At 40.2% G+C, this 19659-nt stretch overlaps 1 protein-coding gene across 1 annotated transcript in view; it reads right to left on the reverse strand.

Annotated features, from left to right (window-relative positions):
• Positions 1–7126: 7126 nt before the first annotated feature.
• The window catches only part of Cttnbp2 (cortactin binding protein 2), a 158230-nt gene continuing 145697 nt past the window's right edge, over positions 7127–19659 (reverse strand). The window contains exons 20-23 of the mRNA XM_032906912.1: positions 18780–18843; positions 16539–16671; positions 15117–15215; positions 7127–8271 (exon numbers count right to left, since the gene is read on the reverse strand). Coding sequence (XP_032762803.1) covers positions 8023–8271; positions 15117–15215; positions 16539–16671; positions 18780–18843 — 545 coding nt within the window. The 3' untranslated portion in view covers positions 7127–8022. The remainder of the gene's footprint in view (positions 8272–15116; positions 15216–16538; positions 16672–18779; positions 18844–19659) is intronic.

The following is a 19659-nucleotide window of genomic DNA, read 5'->3' on the forward strand; positions in this document are numbered from 1 at the left end:
CATTACCACCCTCCCCCTAACAATCATGCTCACTGGGGGTTCAGTCTTCACCAGACCAAGGGCTTCCCCTTCCACTGGTGCTCTTACTAGGCCATTCATTGCTACCTATGAGGTTGGAGCCCAGGGTCAGTCCATGTATAGTCTTTAGGTAGTGGCTTAGTCCCTGGAAGCTCTGGTTGGTTGACATTGTTGTTCATTTGGGGTCTTGAGCCCCTTCAAGCTCTTTCAGTCCTTTCTCTGATTCCTTCAACAGGGGTCCCATTCTCAGTTCAGTGGTTTGCTGCTGACATTCGCCTCTGTATTTGCCATATTCTGGCTGTGTCTCTCAGGAGAGATCTACATCCGGTTCCTGTCGGCTTGCACTTCTTTGCTTCATCCATCTTATCAAGTTTGGTGGCTGTATATGTATGGGCCACATGTGGGGCAGGTTCTGAATGGGCGTCCCTTCAGCCTCTGTTCTAAACTTTGCCTCCCTATTCCCTGCCAAGGGTATTCTTGTTCCCCTTTTAAAGAAGGAGTGAAGCATCCACATTTTGGTCATCCTTCTTGAGTTTCATGTGTTCTGTGGATCTAGGGTAATTCCACTGTGCATTTGGGCTAATATCCACTTATCAATGAATGGAAACCATGTGTGTTTTTCTGTGATTGGGTTACCTCACTCAGGATATTTTCCAGTTCCATCCACTTGCCTATGAATTTCATAAAGTCATTGTTTTTGATAGCTGAGTAATATTCCATTGTGTACATGTACCACATTTTCTGTATCCATTCCTGTGTTGAAGGGCATCTGGGTTCTTTCCAGCTTCTGGCTATTATAAATAAGGCTGCTATGAACATAGTGGAGCATGTGTCTTTGTTATTTGTTGGAGCATCTTTTGGGTATATGCCCAAGAGAGGTATAGCTGGGTCCTCATAGTGCAATATCCAATTTTCTGAGGAACCTCCAGACTGATTTCCAGAATGGTTGTACAAGTCTGCAATCCCACCAACAATGGAGGAGTGTTCCTCTTTCTCCACATCCTTGCCAGCATCTGCTGTCACTGGAGTTTTTGATCTTCTATTACTGAACCAATGGATACCTAGAAGTAGCAAGGACCAATAAATGATCTAGAACAACTGACCATTTTGATACCCTCTGAAAGAGTGGAGGGGGAGGGACTATCATCTTGAGTTAACTACAGAAGTGAGTGATTAAACAGTGAGTGTAGAATAAAGGATCTTAAAGTACTTGGTTCCTGTTCTCACTAATCAACAGGCAGCTGAGTTGGCTCATGGTATGATTAAAGGAACAGGGACAAACCATAAAATACCTGGTCATGAAGAGTCTTTTGTCTTCTATGTTTTCAGTAAAAATTCAAATATACAAATGCCCCCGATTATGAAGACTTAGATATCCATCAGAAATCAAGAATTCCAACACTTTCATAAATCCCACCCAAACTCATGTACTTTATTTAAGATTTTGGCCAACACCAATTAGACTTTTGACCTTGAACTTTTTTTGATGTGGAGTTTTAAGCAAGCTCTCTTAAGTTTATGGCTTGCTCTATCAGTTTGGATATGAATTGCAGATACCTTGGGAAGGAAGGGGTTTTACCAAGCCCAAAGTGAATGTCAGTCATGTACAATGCTATGTATAGGGATAGCTGAAACATATACCTGCCAGTTACCATACATAAATGGGCTAATTATCAATGGGAGTTGCACCTTGAGTAGGAGCTAGATGATAAGCATTCAAACTACTAATAGCAGATCTTTTCTTAAATATCTAAAAGAGGGGATGAAGCATATCAGACAAAGTAATCATGAGAAGGAACAGGATAATGATGAATCTTGGCTAGCAAAGCACTAATAAATAGGGAAGTGGGTAGAGTTGAGTCGAGCAGGGTGTAGGCCTACTCAGAAATAAATAATGCAAACCACAAGACTTCTTAGACTGACTTGACCTTCCAGTCACGAACATTACAGAAAAGATTAGTTGGTACAGTAATGCTCAAGTACTTTTGGTAAATATTAGGTTTGTAGGATTAAATGAGATATATGTTAATATTTAGAGAGTTGTCACTTCACAGAAGAACCTGGAACTTCTCAACCCAAAATTAGTTCAGATAAAAGAACTGATGAATATAGACACATATACCACAAAGATTTATTCAGGATTTATCAGGCCTTCTGAGGGACACAGAACAAAATCCTAAGAAAATCTAGAATGAACTTAAACAGGGAAATTGTGGCCTTAGGTTTCCAATTCCTCTGTGTGGATTTGATTTTCATAATTTACATGACTTTTCAGAACCACCTGTTACTCCAGTTTCGGGGGAATCTGATGCCCTCTTTTGGCCTCTGAAGGAACTACATGCATTATGTGGTACACATAAACTAAGACAAACATAGACACAATAAAAACAAAAAGGGCAATTATGTTTTCCAGACCATATATGATCTTTCCTTCTTAAATAATGCAAAGACTTTTCTGTCCTCTCAGACTTTAGGAAAGAAAATAGAAATACCTACTTGAGGGACCTGGTGAAATACAGAAGCAAAGATCTGTGGTATTTTCAGTCCACATCATAAACCCAAGAACAGGAAGGTTAAGTGTCTCGTGATTGATGACAGGTCATTGAAGGGGGAAACAGAGAGTTTTATTACATCAATTGCTCTGCTCTATTTACTGTATCACAAAATACCACAGCACATCACGTTTTATTACAATGATTCAGAAATGAGGAAGAGAAAGACACTAAAGCAGTAATATCACTCTTCTCAAGTTACCCCAGACAGTGCAACGTGCTATGCTAGTTCCTATTTCATTGCTTACAAGGTCAGTCTTGAAAACCCCAGAATAAAATTTCAGATCTCAACAGCAAACTGGCTTGACCAATGCACACTGCTTTCACGTTAAAAAGAATTTAGTAGAAATATTGTTATATTTGTGTCTAAATACCCTATGAAAGATTTGTCATGGAGAAAATATCATTGTTTTAGCCCCTTGCCTTAGAGAGCTAGGAATTAAATGAAGTTTGTCTGTTTTCTCTTTAAAGAAAAATAGACGCCCTCATCAGTGGATGATTGTACAGAAAAAAAAATCCAGTTCTAAATCAGAGGGCCTTGAGGACCTGTTGTCTCCACCTCAGAAAGCCAAGCAAATGCTCTATCATTTTCTACTTAAGGTGTTTGTGAAATTGTTAGCTGTTTTCTTTCCTTCTTTGTTTTTTTCTTTTTCATCCTTCCTTCCTTCCTTCCTTCTGCCAGAAGCAGTCTTACCCACTGAACCATCTCCTAACCCTTTCAATTTAAGGAGCGTTCAGACTGCTTTCTACATAGGCTCTAAAGCAAAGAGCATGGTATTCAGTTTGTACTCCTCCAGCAGTGCGCAAGGATTCTTTGTGTCCTGTCTGTTCTCTTCAACACTTGTATCTTTTGCTCTTTTGATAACAGCTGTCCTAAAAGGTGTAAGTTAGCACTGCGTCGTGATTTTATTTGCATTCCACTGGTGAGTATTGTATTGAGTATTTGCCCCCATATTCACTTTCTTTTGCCAGACTTGTACTTCTTTGGGTCCTTTCTCACATTTGTAATTAGGTTATTTGTCTTCTTGCTGGTTGAGTTCCTTATATATTTTGGATATCATTAAGTGCATGACTTGTGAAAATTGTCTTCCGTTTCATAAGTTATATCTTCGCCTTGCTGATTTACTCTTTTTGCATGAAGTAGTCTTTAAGTTTAATGTACTCATGTGTCTGTGTATGAACGCAGTTGCCGCTGCAACTTCTGTTACCTCCAATGTGTCTTAATCTATTGCATTGATGTCGGACCGAATGTCATGTCTCTGGAGACCACCTTGTCCTAAAGCAATCCTCCCTCCATGACCTTTCCTGGGCTCCATCAAACCACTCTACTGACTTTCTTCCTAGAACGTACATACTAGGAAATCATCTTCACTTGATGCTTTACCCTGGCAGTCAGTAAAGTCAAGAGTAGAGGAGCCAGGTGAATCCAGTGCATTGTTCTCAGCTCCTGTCCCCATGGTGCTTTAATGAGTGAGCAATAAGGTCTAAACCCCTTTGAATAGATGTATCTAAATTACCTCGGGAGACGTATCTTCTTGAATACAACATAAATGACCCTTTCTGTCTGTCTAGTTCATTCCCTTCCTATTAGTAGGAACAATTGCCACAGTTTGATTTTCCTAGGGGGGAAATGTGTTGTTTTCCTCGTAGCACAGGAGAGCCCTGGGTCTTCTTCACAGTTTTGTGATAGAAGAGTCTGGACTCACAGTTCCTGATATCCCTGGGTAGTTCTCATCATAAAAAGCGGGCTAGATTTATCATGTAGCTATAGATTCCCTCTCTGCAAGCTGTACAATGTCTTCTGGGTACTCAGCAAGTACTCAATGTTTACTTGATTTAATCAAAATCAGATTAGCTGCTTATCTCGTCACTAATTAGTCACTAATGCAGTCTGTTGGCACTGGGAAGATTTTTTTTTTTTTGAGGAAATAAAGACCTTGAAGGGAAATAGAAATCAGACATCATTATGTGATTTCACAGGTAATGTTCTGATATGGATCATTGTCATTAAGAATAAATGCCAAAATTTAGACTAAGGCTAGTCAACTGAATTTGATTTTATCTTAAGAATCAACTGCCCAGAAACATTCCATTTGTGAAAAACTGACTTCATCGAAATTAACAACTTTTACTAGTAACCAGGTGTGGTAAAGTCTTTTTGACTTATTTACACAGGCAACTACAAAACACATCAACCTATTCTGGAGAAACTTGCCCCAAGTTAAAAGTGAATGTGAACAATGCCATGTGTGTTTTGTGGTCATTTTTCTGGTTATTGTTTCAGAGAAGTGAAATTTAAAGATGGTGAGGCTCATAATACAGCTGTCACTGGTTATATTTGAACAACTGCAGTTGGGGACAGTGTAGAATAGCTCTAAAGGTGGCTGTTTAAATACCTGCTCTAATTATTACTGCATTTTCTTCTTTCTACCCTTCTCCTGCCTCTCGACTTAGTTTGTTGAGAACTTGTTCTGCTGGTTTCTAACCTGTTCCTTAAGGTGTTAGGTTGAAGGTTTTTGTTTGTTTTAATCAAATGGCCACAAACTCATGACATCCTAAGTCCTGGGATTATAGGTGTGTGCCACAATGCTTGGCTTTCAGACTTTTCTTGATGTAGAGGCTAATTGCCGTGAGCTTTCTGAACTGTAAGGTTGCGTCCCATGTCTAGATACATGGTTTCTATTTTCATTTGTCTCCTATTTTCCTGATTCTCCTTTACTTTCCTTGATCCATTGGTGGTTCAAGAGTGTTAGCGAGTATTTCTATGGGTTGTTGTTGTTTTTAATTTTTCTCTCTTAACAATTACTTGTTTCATGTCATTGGGTTGCAACAATAGTTGGGATGATGTAAAATTCCTCCCATAACAACTTGTGGCTTAACATGATCTATCCTGGGAGTTTTATGTTAGGTTGAATATTGTTGGTATGTCTATTAGATCTATGTGACCTAAAGAACGGCTTAAGTCTGCTGTCTCTGCTCTGTGTTGTGATCTCTCCATTGTTGAAGATAAGGGAACATGAGGCAGAGTTCCACAATTGCGGTCTGTGGTTCTCTCTTTTCCTTCAGATTGTCTGCTTTACACATACACATATATCCTATATGCATACACATAGTGCTACAAGAAATTCTGAAAAAAATTGAGACAGGCCAATTCTGTATCTCAAGCTGCCCTCAGACACCTGGTGATCTGTTTTAGCCTCCCCTGTGCTGAAATTGTGTACGTTAGTACCACATCCAACTAAGTTCTGAGACACTGACTCAATGTTCATTTTGTAAATGGCAGAGGCAAGGGTAAATGCTTTACTGTGCTGTAATGTAATATTCAGATGGTCTTTATGGTTGTTGTGGTCTTTGTTTTGCTACAGGTTAAGTAACCTGTTGCTGACCGCAGCCAATTGTCATAGTCAGCAGTGCTTAGTTCAGTCACAAGGTCATTAATCGTTACGAGCCTATCTAGCCTATTGTAGACTTCAATCTTAAATTTAGGTTCCACCATGATCCATGATCTCCTACTGGCATTTAATGACTTAGGATCATGACCCACAGTCATAATTATGCACTCATAATCCACACACTGGATAAATGCTTCACAGTCCTTTCATTGCAATGACCTTGACATTTACAACTCTATCAAATTCTGTTTTTTTAATGAGTTATGGTTTATTAAATATCATGACCTATCGGTAGGCTTCTACTTTGAAAGCCCTTGATCTAAATGCTCTTTTTAGACTTTATGCTGCCTGCCATCCAATTATTAAAAGTACACATTGGATCTGACAAAAGGAAGCAGCATGGGTCAGTTACATCGGGCCACCTCAGTGTTTCTCAAATTTGATTTCGTTCTCTCACCTTTTTGTCTTTGAATTGCATTGTCTTGCTCCCAAGATTAGCACCTTTTTATGAAAACACTTGACTATCAAATACTACCTGGCATACAGAATTGGCGTCCAGTTCTACATGATTATTGTGGTCAAGTCTAGGCCCACTCCACAGTACCGCTCCTCCCACCCGTTGACCTTTGCCCCAGTTCTTTCAGCCCACTGCACCTTTTCCTGTATATGAGGTTGACATTCTACATACCCCAAGCTTGCCTGGTGGAGAGAAAGCCCCAGAAAGAATGCTGACACGGGTTGCCCTCTGGTTATTCCCGAATGGCAAGGCTTTCTTCTTCAACCCAAGCCATACACAGTCACTACATTGCCCCCTAACATTTTGCACCTATTTTTTGCAAAGAAGTTTAAAACAGTGTCCATATGTGTGTATTCAATGTAAATACTTATCTTGACCCCTCAAAGGACTTTTAATAGATGAGTAGATGAGCTTTGTTTGAAAATTGGGCTTTTTTTAATAGTTTAAGTTCTGTTTGTTTTATTCCAGCCAAATATCTGAGACTATCCTGTAAGGGTAAGCTGGTATGTGATAGCTGGTGAAACAGCAGTTTGCAGGAAGTTTTATGGCATTCCTAAATGGAACATTTATGCTGCGGGCTTCCAACTATATGACTGTTGTATGAGCAAGAATTCAAGAGCAGCTACAGATAGGAAAATAGAGCAAAATAATTTCACTAGTTCAAAATTTTATTTGGCATCAAAGTACCTTAACTGTAAATTGGATAAATAACTTCACCATTCCTTTATAAGACATTCTAGAAAATATTAATTTTATTATCGGTGTGTTATTAGAAATATATTGAAGGCGTTAACTCCAAATTCATTTAATTGATGTCTTTCTTGATGCAGATAACTTTTATATCCACTTAGGTACAAAAGTTTTGTAAGAAAGATAACACTTTTATTGCATTATAATTTCATATTTTTTACAAGTCATAATGCAAATTAAGAAGCGTAAATATATATACATGATGCAACCAGATGGCAATGTAACCACTAAAAGATTCAAAATGTAAAACTAGAACTTTAACAGGCAAAATACTTCATATGGCTTTTAATGGAAAATAACTGTTTAGAAATGTTTTGTTATTGCCCCATTCGAGTCATTCCCCATCAGATGAGCATAAAATTATCATCTCCATTCAAACTGGCACATTTCATCTAAGCCAATCTTGTACACATGTATGCAACTTCTGTCAATATACATATATGTACATATGTACAGATAGAAATATACAGTACACAGACACTTCTGCTTTAATACCCCTGAACATCTCGGTTAAAACGATTACAATATTTCTATTATAAAAACTACTTGGAAAGTTGCGGTAACTTCATGGGATCGAAGTTTAGTCCTATAGGATTAACAGAAAAAAAAGATGTGAGGTTATAAATACATTCTTTACAAAAGGCTGAATAGTGGTCCCGCACTTGTCCTTTATATTACAGGAAAATGGTTTTTTCATTTTAAGGTATTTACATCTTCTTTGTCTTGGTGTTTCTGCATGAAATATACAAAAGACGTTAAGGTGATCACGTTGTTGGAGGTGTTGTAGGCAGGCCTATTTGTTACGTTTTTCTACGTGTTCGTGTTTGTCTACGTTCCAATTCTCTTCTTTGGAGTTGTTATTGATTTCTAGTTGCCTTGTATTACTGCTGCTGCTGCTGCTTCTTTTGGTGTTCTGGGAACACTGGGCGACTTTACTTCTAGGAACAGGAAGAAAAGATTTAACTCTTGAGACACCCAACTCAGTCTTGGATTTACTGTTGCTGCATTCGGTAGTTTGATGGCTGCTGAGAGGACTGGCTTCCTACAAGAGAGGAGAAACCAACAGGTTTATCAGAGTTGCCCAGTACGGTTGGCCATTCCCCCTCCCTCTCCTCTTTGTGTCTGAGTAAACTCACAGGAGCTTTTCCCTGTCTGGGAAGAAGCTAACAACTGACCACAGTGGACTTTCTGATTGATTTTTCTGAGACGTGCTTTCAAGCCTCACCCTCCTCTTAAATAAATATTTGCAGGCATCAAGGAGACAAGAGATAGAGTCTTAAGTCTCCACATCAATAGGAGTTTTATAGAATTTTAGGCCTGAGAACATCAAATTGAACAAGCTCAATTGCTGTAGTCCCTACCAAAGGCTCACATGCTCAAAGCTTGGTGCTCCGTTAGTGGCGCTAATCATTCGTAGGCACTGGATCTCAAGAATTCTGACTTAATCAGTTTACTGAGTTTGTAATTGATGGTATTATTAGGGAGTGGAGCCTACATGGATGAAGTAGGTAATTGAATGTGTGTGTGTGTGTGTGTGTGTGTGTGTGTGTGTGTGTGTAATGAAGGTATGTCTTTGAATCGTTATTTACATGCTTATGCGCATGTGAGTGAATGTCAGAGGCCAACCAGTAAGAGTCAATTCTTTCTGTACCACGTAGGCTGCAGGAATTCGGGGCCTCTGTCTTTTTCTGTGCTCTCTGACTATCAAAGTGTTCTATTTCCTCACAGGTCCAGAAACAACAGAATTGACTAACCATAGACTATAAATACGAAAATCATGAGCCAAAATATATCTTCCACCCTTTTCAATGATTTCCCTTAGGTAGATGTGGGACTGTGAAAGGCAGCCTGGTTCCTGGTTGAGCTAAGGCTAGAAACCCTGATGACCCTGAAGGGACGGTAGGTGCTTCATCTGATTACTGGGCACCAGGCCACTGTCACTAGCCACAGCCCTTCATAGATTTGTGGAGAAGGCCTTTGCCTATAGAGCCACCATTTAATCTCCCATGGAAGGTCCAGCCATAGCTGGGACTCATCCCTGAGGGACCAGTTGGGGCTTCCCTCTTTTCCCCCTCGGCCCCAGGCCAGATCCAGCCTGCGGGCCCCCAGTCTGTTCTCAGCCCTTCTACAGCATTCAGTGTCACCTGGGTATCTGAGAGCCTGAGAAACAGATGGCCCCAGCCTAGTTGCAGGCCTGGGCACCGCTGAGCCAGCTCCAGCTCTCCCAAGACCTCAGGTTGTGCTCCCCAACTCCTGGAGCCCACCCAGTGACAGTGTGTGGTCACTTCCCACATCCTGCCTCCCTGAGTGGCCGAGCCCTGTGACAGAGCAGACTCTGGACCTCACCAACCCTACAGGTATCTGTCATAGTGACAAAAAGCTAACTTACTAACTCTGTAGGCCGATCTCCACATCCTGTGACCTCGTCTGACTCACATTTTTATGTTTCAACAAATGTGTTTTAAGCCTTTACTCAAAGATAACACTGTCCCAGATGTTTGGCACACAACAAAGAACATAAGAAAACCATCCTGCTCTACCGGACTGTACATTCTAGCAGAGTAAGGCTCCTGCTTAGCAGCTCTGTGCCTGGCTTTCTCTTCATGAACATATTCTGGTCTGATTGTTTAGTGTGGCAGAGCCACTGCAATCACCTGGCCAACATTCCCCATTTTCCCCACAAGGAACCTGATGGGGAGTTAGCTGAGAGCATCTATACAGTCAGAACAAGGAAGGTGGAAATTCCCCAGTATTTCCCTACTTTCATTCAACAACAGTCCTTCGGTCTGTATTGTATTAAACTGTGCAAAGCTCTGAGAGCGTTAACATTGCTTTGACAGTGCCAATGTACCCATGCAGCAATGCAATCACTGAAAGATTTAAAACTCGAGTTTAACCAGTCAAATAGAGACATCTTGGAGCGGAAGGCAACAAATTGCCTTAAACTGGCTGTGGTAAAGGCTGAAGTCACAAACGATGCTAGCTATAATGTTGGAATCAGTTTGGGCAGTGCTGACAGGATGGTCTCCCAAGATTCAGATTGAATGGTCTTGGGTGGGGCATGGGTAGATGGCTTTCAAACATCTCTCACATGTGGAAAGTACAGCCAAACTTAAAAACTTCCCTCAGTTCTTCAAAATCCTTTTCTGCATTGGTCTGAACCTTCTCTATTCACACAGTTGCAGATTTTTTCCTTACTGCCCGTTCTGTTTGAATTGTCACTAATTAATTAGCTTGTGGGGTGTGGGATTTAGCTCAGAGTAGAGCGCTTGCCTAGCAAGCACAATGCCCTGGGTTCGGTCCTCAGCTCCGGGAAAAAAAGTTAAATTAGCTTGTACCTTTACCTCTCAGTTATGCTTGAGGACTGCATTTAGACCCACCCATCGACATAATTATCATTGCTCCTCAACCTGCATGTTTAATGTAATCTGCCTAAGGCATCTCATTCGGCACATTACAGGTTAATCCTGTTCTTTCAACCCCTGAGCAGGAGTCACCAGTTATCTCTAATATCTGCCTTTCTCTTCTACCTAATGTAATGTTGCCTGCAAAATCAGTAACTAATTATGGAATCATGGGAGTGTTGGTGGAGGAAAAAAAATGTATGGGGGGATTAAAGTTCTCATTGGCTTCAGAAGTCCCAAATTCCTAGGTATGTCCCAACTATGTCACTAAAGGCCTTTTAAAGTCTACCTTAAATCTCCATGCCCCTCCATTTATGCTCTATTGAAGTCCTAATGAGATCTCCAAATGACCACTAAACTACCCCTAAATCACTAAAGGGAAATCCACTGTTGCCAGGTCTTCAGACCCAGCTCTTTCAAAATGCTCAGTCAGCTGTGAGCAACTCTGATCTTTGTCTCGAGCTTTCAACACTTTCCTAATGAGTAAAAGGCAGTGAGCGGGCAATATGAGGTCTAGAGCACAAGCATCTGTAGGGGAAAGAAGGCTGGGCTGCAAACGTGTGGCCTGGGAGAGAAAGTGCTTTCTTTCAGACAGGTTTGCTCTTTAGGGAATCAAGACATAGCTGCACTCTGTTGCTTTAGCACCAGTAAACTGCAAGTGAGCCTGGGAAGAGGGTTGAGCTATGCCCAGTCCATGCTCCCCTGCAGCTCACAGCATGCTATCGGTGCAGAAGAAAATGAAAGAAAACCACAATCATCTTAGCACGCTTGGTTTTCTTTGAAAACCTGTTGATGCTAACAAGTTGGGAGTCATAAGTACGTGTATTTTTGTTTAAGTAGGAGACATCCTTCCACACGCTTACAAACTGAATGTTTGGTTCCTAGTACTGTTTTGGGAATCCTAGAAAGCTCAAGAAGTAGGATTCAGGCAGCAAAAGGTAGGCGGCCAGGGGTGGGTCCTTGGAATTTCTTGTCTATCCTTCTGTATCACTCTTTCCTTCCTGTTTACAAAGGAAGTAAACAGCTCTCCTCTCAACCACATACTCCCTCAGCTGTGATGTCCGGTTAAGTACATGAGCCAAACGATCTTGAAATAAAAACTCCTGAAACCATGAGACAAATATTTCCTCCCCTACATTGTTCTGGTTAGTAACTGGTCAGAGTCACACAGAAGAGAACTAATATGGCCCAGCTTGTTGGGTACTGAATAGTGAGAATCCTGCGCTGAGCTTTAACTGAAATCACAGTAAAGACTCCATAATGGAACATCAGGGGGTTTAATCATTGCCCTAGTTATTCTTCTGATTGCTGTGATGAATTCCAAGCAACAGAAGGGAGAAAGGATTCGTATACCTCAGAGTTGTAGGGGTGCAGAGTTAGGTGGGAAAGGCCGCTGTAGTCAGGAAGTAGAGAGTGGTGGATGGTGATAGTGTACTGTGCTCCCCTTTTCTGTTTCTCAGGGCAGGTCTTCTGTCTATGGGATGGGAGCCATCTACCTCCTATGTGTGTCTCTTCTCTTCAGTTAAACCTTCCTAGGAACACCCTCACAGACATGACAGAGGTGTGTTTCTGTGTTGTCGCTGAAATCAGTGAAGCCGAGAAGATTATACGTTGGGGATTGGCTGTATGTGATAATTTGGTCTAAAATGCAGTAGACTGCATATGTTATTTAGTGGTACACCACTGTCTAGCATGGGAAAGGGCCTGGATTCCCTCCCTGGCATAACAAAAGGAGGGGGAAGCATGTTAAAAAATAATAAACACAATATCTAGCTATAATATAGAGTGAAAATGGGAATCTCACCATTTTTGATGAATTATCTCTGATAAAGTACTGGGTTAGTACCAAGGTCGCAAATGGGAAAGGAGATGATGTGGTGGTGTTTATTTTTATTTTATGTACATTGGTGATTTGCTTGTCTGTATATCTGTGAAAGGGTGTAGGATCCTGGAGTTATAGACATCTGTGAGCTGCCACATGGGTACTAAAACTTGAAACCTGGTCCTGGGGAATATCAGTCAGTACCGTTCACTGCTGAGCCATCTCTCCAGCTCTTTGGCATATTGTTTTTCATTCTGTCCTTTGTTCTGTATCACAAGGACAAGCATAATGACTACATAAATTACTACATAAATTACTGAGCCTTCTTGGCCTAAAGCTCCCAAGGTTCCCATACAATCCTCTAACAAAACCTCTAATTTACTTTCCTAAAGTTGTTTTCAATATGTAATCTGAACAAACCATTTTTAAATCAGAGTGAGTCATTCATGCAATACTAAGCATCTTCTTGAAGATGTGATGGTCTCTCTTCTCAAAGTTAAGATATGATGGTCTCTCTAGATGCTAAAGGGGGAGCGAGCCAGGCTGCCTGTGGCAGACAGGACTGTGTCAGGGGTAGTGGTTGGAGGAAAAGTGACAACAGGGAGGGGGATGCAATTCACACATGGAAAAGTTAGATGAAGGAATATACGTGGGAGAAAAGAAGGGGTGTAGAAAGTAAAAGCAGACAAAAGCTATATCTTAGAACACTGGATATCACGCCTGGCTACACACGAGAATGCAGGGTCCTGTCTGTACCTCTGTGTAATTACACCAGAACATTTAGAGGGCAGAGTTCAGGAAGTGGAGATTTACAAAAACCTTGAAGTGGTTGTCATTACATTATGTCACCAGAAATGAAGATTAGTCTGAATTTACGTCATTTAGGTAATAGAGAAACATTTACAGTATTTGTCATTTATATTGACGATTTACGCGTTTTGTTGTTTTGATTAAGAAATAGTTACAGTCCTTCACTGTCAGAGGCAAGTTACACGGGGCCAGGAGGAGCAGGCTCTTGATGGAGTATGCCTTCTGGCCATGAAGGAGAAAGTAATTTCAGTTAATCCAGAGTGCTCTCACCTCTAAAGGGAGTTATTTCCTGATAAGAGGAGAAACTGGGCGTGGAACCAAAAAATGCTGGGTGAGTTGTAAACAAGATAGGGAAAGAAGGACTCTGCCAGCTTCCAGACAGCTAGGGCATTTTGCCCTCTGCTGGCAGCTCCTGAGAAAAGCATCTCCTAGATGGAACGAATCCCCCAGGTGCCTTCAGCTTAAAAAGAAAGAAATCAGGATGCAGCCATCCTAAAAATCCGCAGCCAACGGCACAGTTCTTAAGAGGTCAGGCAGGATAAAGGATGTCTTAAGTTCCCTTCCAAAACAAAGCTTCGTATCTGGCTGTAGCTTGCATCATTCTCGGTACTATATTGTTATGGACAATGGCTTATAATAAAAAATAAGGTCTCTCTATCATACATTTAAACAAAAAGCAACATAGTCTAACAATATTTTTTTCAGCATGGGAGTTTGAACACAAAGATCTATCTGTGCTAAGAAAGGAAAGCACTCCACCACTGAGCCATTCCTAGATCTAACAGGCAACGATATATTCACACGCAAAAATGACTTGATACTAGGGGGAAATTGCTCATGATTGCTCATTATTCTATTTCTTGATGACCTGGACCCATTCCTCTATGCTATCCTATCCAATGAATCCTAAGGAGTGGTTCTAGGGGACCAACCAAAGCTCAGAGAAGCTCTCACACATGGACAGTGAATTAAGGATTTAAAGATGGCAGAACGATAAACTATGAACAAAATATTTTCAAACCAAATGCTCAGTAAGGACACAAGGACTGTGCAAACCTTCTCCTGGCAGGCAGAGAGGTCTTTTTAGCATGTTATGTATTTTATTAGGCCTTCAGTCCACTTCCTTCCTTTCAATACAGACACCACTAACTGGAACTAATGAACCACAGCAGTAGAAGCTGTGAGTCCAGGGCTGTAGGGTAACCAGCTAAAGATTAGTCATTTAATAGTTACACCATGCCCACGTTAAAACTTGCCCCACCTGTCCCTGCACACACAGGTCTTTGTAAGCCATTGTGGGGTAGATGTGAACAGGAAGGGATTGGGAACTCAACAGAGCTTGTTGAACAGAAGTGTATTACTAAGTGCTTCTAGGTCCTATACCTCCTCACAAAGCAATGGAGGGGTAGGATTTTATCCAATCTTCCTGTTCACCCAGAAGGCCAAGTTATTCTGTCCCTTATGTGAGCTAACACAATCCACATAGAACTTGGCCCTTCTGTTTGCCTCTCTGACTTGATTTTTGAAAGATCGTCTCTCACTGAAACTCAATAAGAATTCGTGAGTGTCATTCTGCCTTTGCTATATTTAACTCAAGGTTCACCAAATGCAAGAAATCTTATGCTGTTTATCAAGCAAAAGTGGAAACAAAGATTTTGAGAGAAACACAAAATTCTGAAATATAGTATCAGATGCTAAGAAAAGGTTTGATCAGCAAGTTACCCAGACATCTTAATTGACTCATGTATACTTTTTCCTATCTCTTCTCTCAGTGTAAATTACAGAGTTGAGTTGAAAAGTCAGTTCCACAACAAACCTTTTTTCTCTCATTTTGGAAAGAAAACCATTTACCTTCTGTGGCACTGGCATCCTCAGGTTAACAGGTGCTGAAGTCACAGGGTTGGCTCTTGAACTATCAAATGTCCTTAAGTCTTCCCTGGAATCAGCAATCTGGAAAAGACAAAGTCCATCAAGTCCAGCCTCTGCTGTTACACTGTGGCTCACCTGAAGCACAGGCGTACACCACCATGAAGAAGCCACAGAAGAGTAGACGCCCACTTCCCTAACCTTGAAACCCTCGAGAGAAGCTGTCTCCAGACTCCGTCCTGCTCAAAGGATAATTTTTATACCAAAGACAAAGAATCTATTAAAAAGATATCTCCCATGAAAAGCAGAAGATTTTAAAAAAAAGAATCTACTTGGCAAGTCAGAACAAAAAAATTAGTTTGTGAGTCCTTATCTTATTTTTCCTGTAGATAAAGATTTCGGTTCATTTCTAGCAAGGTTGAATAAGGCAGACACTTTTACTTTTCCTTGAAAGTTTGTCTGAAACAGTTGAGTTCTGTCACTGGATCTCTAGCACATTGTAAGTATCCAGGATCCTTCCAAGCACTGTTTATGGAGGAGGCTTGGTTCAATGCACCACAGATCTAAGAATGCCAAAGCAGGTTCAACTTGATGCTATTAATGTTTTCTTTAAGATTTCAGGTAGCAGGTTTCTATAGCTGGTTCTCAAGCTTCCCAGCTTAAAGGCCATGACAATATGTATTATACAGGACCACTCTCTTTCTTCTTTATAAGGAATGTTGCTGCAACCCTGTCTATAACCTGGATCTGCCATGAAGCTTGTATCTTACTGCTAGCTTATGTTCCAAAATTGGCACTGGTAATGTCTGAGAAAGTCAAACTTTTGTATAAAGCTACTTATGGAGACAGATGCTGGGTTCAAAGGTAGCGTAAGCTCCCATAGCAGAGAGAATCTGTATCAAAACATGAGGACAGGTGATGCAGGTCAAGGGTAGAACACTTGTCTAGCATGCAAACCCTGGGTTAAGTTCTCTCTCTCTCTCTCTCTCTCTCTCTCTCTCTCTCTCTCTCTCTCTCACACACACACACACACACACACACACACACACACACACACACACACACACACACACACACACACACACACACACACATACACACAAATCTACACACACAAATCTTTCCCACTCAAATAGATATGTTGGCTTGATTTGGGCTGATACAATTAATAACAAAATTTTAAGTTCAGGTGTTTCAGAGAACAACAAAGCCCCTACTACTATTAAATGGCTTGGGAGAAATGAATTTTCTGAGCAAAGCAGATGGTTTGGTTATAGCATCAACAATGATACATGTTAAGGCATTTCCTTTAGGGGATGTGTTTTAGGATGAGGCTCCCAGCATCCTGTTGTAGAGGCAAGTCTCTGTTGGACAGAGCCCATGGCCCTGCACCTATGGAATGCTTACCTTGCTTATATCAGACTCAGATTTGCTGGAACACATACTCTGGAGTTCTTTGACCAGATCTGCCTCATCATCTGAACCCAAAGAGAGTCTGTGGTCCAAAGTCAATGTCATGGATAGATCATTCTCTAAGGACCTAATACAAAGGCCAGAGGAGAGCTTTTCAAAAATGGGAACAAACCAGCTTTACCAAATAGAGAATTCTGGACCCCCTACCTTCTGAACTTTGAGATAAAGAAGAGCTTCCAATATCCTCCCAAGTAACCCATATAGGTCATCTAGTGCAACAACAGCCCTATACCATGAGATGTGAATACTAACTGGTTTTCTCAAGATGTCATTAACTTCCAGCCAAACTCTTAGCAGGATAACAGTTGTTTTTCCACAAAGAAAGCTATGTAGGTGTAGACTATTTCAATTTCCTTTCTTTCTCCTTTTCTCTATCACTTAGGTCTGACAAAGTGAAGTTAAACCCATAAAGGTTCACCGACATGTCCGCCCAAATGCTCAACAAGGATGACAGCAATGAGCATACCAATGTGGACAGGGAAGAACCCACAGGCCTCAGTCCTACACAAAGGACCACAGGCAGGCAATAAAGGATGGAGAAGTAGTATCTCCAGGAAAGAGCAATACCAATGTAAAACATATATAAAAATACATATACATAGCAATATGTACATACAATAGCATCATACAGACCAAGCAGTTATAGCTAGAAATCCTAAAGAGAGGGCAGGATTGGAAGGAGAGTGGGAGGGTTTAGAGCAGCGGATCTTATCCTCCCTAAGGCTGAAAACTTTTAATAGGATTCCTCATGCCGTGGGTGTTCCACAATTATGAAATTTTATTTTGTTGCTTTTCATAACTGTATCATTTTAGTTATTAATCATCATGTAAATATCTGATATGCTGGATATCTGATATGTGACCCCAAAGGGGATGCAATTCATGGGTTGAAAACTTCTGGCTTATAAGGAGAGAAGGAAGAAATGCAATTGTATCAAAAATTATAAAATGTTAAAAAAAAAAAAGTAATAAGCAGGAGTTTTGGGGGTTGGGGTGGGGAGAGGGACATGTGTCAGTATAATACACTGGAACAAAAATTTATTTTAAACTTGAATTGGCCATGTCAAGGCCAGACTGATTATTTTTCCCTTAGCAGCTCAAGTTCTGAGTTCTCACAATTGAAAAAGAAACTTAGAACTACTTCTTAGGGTTAGGGGGAATAATACTCAAGCTTTGGTATGTGATGGTCTTAGTGGAAAGTCACATGTAATGCGATCTCATTCACCTCTCTGTGTAACACTGTGAACAGGGAAACACCATATGTATTTTATTTGCAAAGGATCCAATTATTTCCATCCTATAATTAACTAAATATTTCTTTATAGTCCAAAATGTTTGTAGCTGAAATAATCACCAATACCATAAGGGTAATATAACTAAAATGATCACTATAAGCATAGTACTTGTAGGTAAATAAATCATGCTGTTTCGGCAAATCTCACATTGAAGAAGTTATCCTTAGACTGTCTAAATTAGTGGTTTTCAAACTTTCTACTGCTGTGACGCTTGAATATAGCTCCTCCTGTTGTAGTGACCTCAACCATAAAATTATTTTCATTGCTACTTCATAACTGTAGTTTTGCAGCTTATGAATTGTAATGTAAGTATCTGATATGAAGGATGGTCTTAGGTGACCTATGAAATGTTCTTTAGCCTACAAATGGGGTCGCAACCCACAGGTTGAGAGCTACTGGTCTAAATGTTCACAAATGCCAGCCTTCTTGCAGATTTGTTAAATGATAAAGCTTGAGCAAAAAAAAAAACGAAACCTAGTTCTCTAGCTTTATTCAAAAAAATTAAAGCAAAATGGTTTTTTTTTTTTTTTTTTTTTTTTTTTTCGGAGCTGGGGACCGAACCCAGGGCCTTGCGCTCGCTAGGCAAGCGCTCTACCACTGAGCTAAATCCCAACCCCAGCAAAATGGGTTTTATATTACACTTATGGAACTTAACAAGATTTCATTTAAAGTTTATATTAATGCATTGTCTTTCAGTTAATGATATTTATTCTTCCAAAATCATATTAATGTTAAAACAGCTGCACAAAATAACATTAGCAATGTTCAAAATACTTAAAAATAGAGTTAATCAATTATTAAGCTCAAGTTTTAATTAAAGTTGGTCAATAATTAAACTCATGTTTTCTTTGATGCAAGTGAAACTTGAAAGGGAACTTACTGTTGCTTTGACAGAGAGGAGCTCCTGTTAATATTCAGATGTGGTACACTCTTGTTTCTCATACCTGTTGAAAAGACAGCCATCGTTAATAAAATGGTTCACTATTCCTGTGAATCCATAACTGGTTTTTTTAACATCAAATTCTAGACTCTGAAGCACTGGGCTTCGATTAGCAGCCACCTTGTGTGGAAATGTTCTCAGAACAGTGGCTCTGGTGTAGTTTCCTACACAGGAGTAGTTAGGACATTGGGGAATAACTGATTTGTTTATGGATATTAATGCCGAGGTCAGTAGATTTAAAACCACTCAAGACTCAATTTAGGGGAACCTCGCCATTTGTCCCCTCAGCTCAGTAGCTGACAGAATTGATACACTTAGGTCTTTAGTCCCAAAGTACCAAAAGACGAGCTAGTACCTGCTATTTCATGAGAGGAATCGATTTTGATATGTTACCTTTATCTGCTGCTGCATGTGGCACCAGCAATGTACTTGTAAAAATCTAAATTTTTAGTAACAATTATTATTCAGAAATTAGGAATAGCACACAAAGAACCATAAGAAGCAAGGCAATATTTTCCAATTTGCAAATTATGGGCCACTTAAGAAAACAGAAAATGTCAGACTCTATGTATTCTTGCATATGAACGTCCATTTGTATCAGGTATATACTGGGCATACACTTGTCCTGATGCGATGGATTTCCTACTAGACTACAGTCAGAAATGTATACGAAGCAACACTATGTCCTTTTAGATTCAAGCTATATTTCTATTACTTCAAATTTTATAAACACACTAAAACACTTTGATACTTTTGTGCAAAGTCTGAAATTATGTGAACGTTGCTGACCCAAATGTTCTATAAAGAATTACTTTAGTTA

The sequence above is a fragment of the Rattus rattus genome, chromosome 6, assembly GCF_011064425.1.
Source record: "Rattus rattus isolate New Zealand chromosome 6, Rrattus_CSIRO_v1, whole genome shotgun sequence".
Lineage (NCBI taxonomy): Eukaryota > Metazoa > Chordata > Mammalia > Rodentia > Muridae > Rattus > Rattus rattus.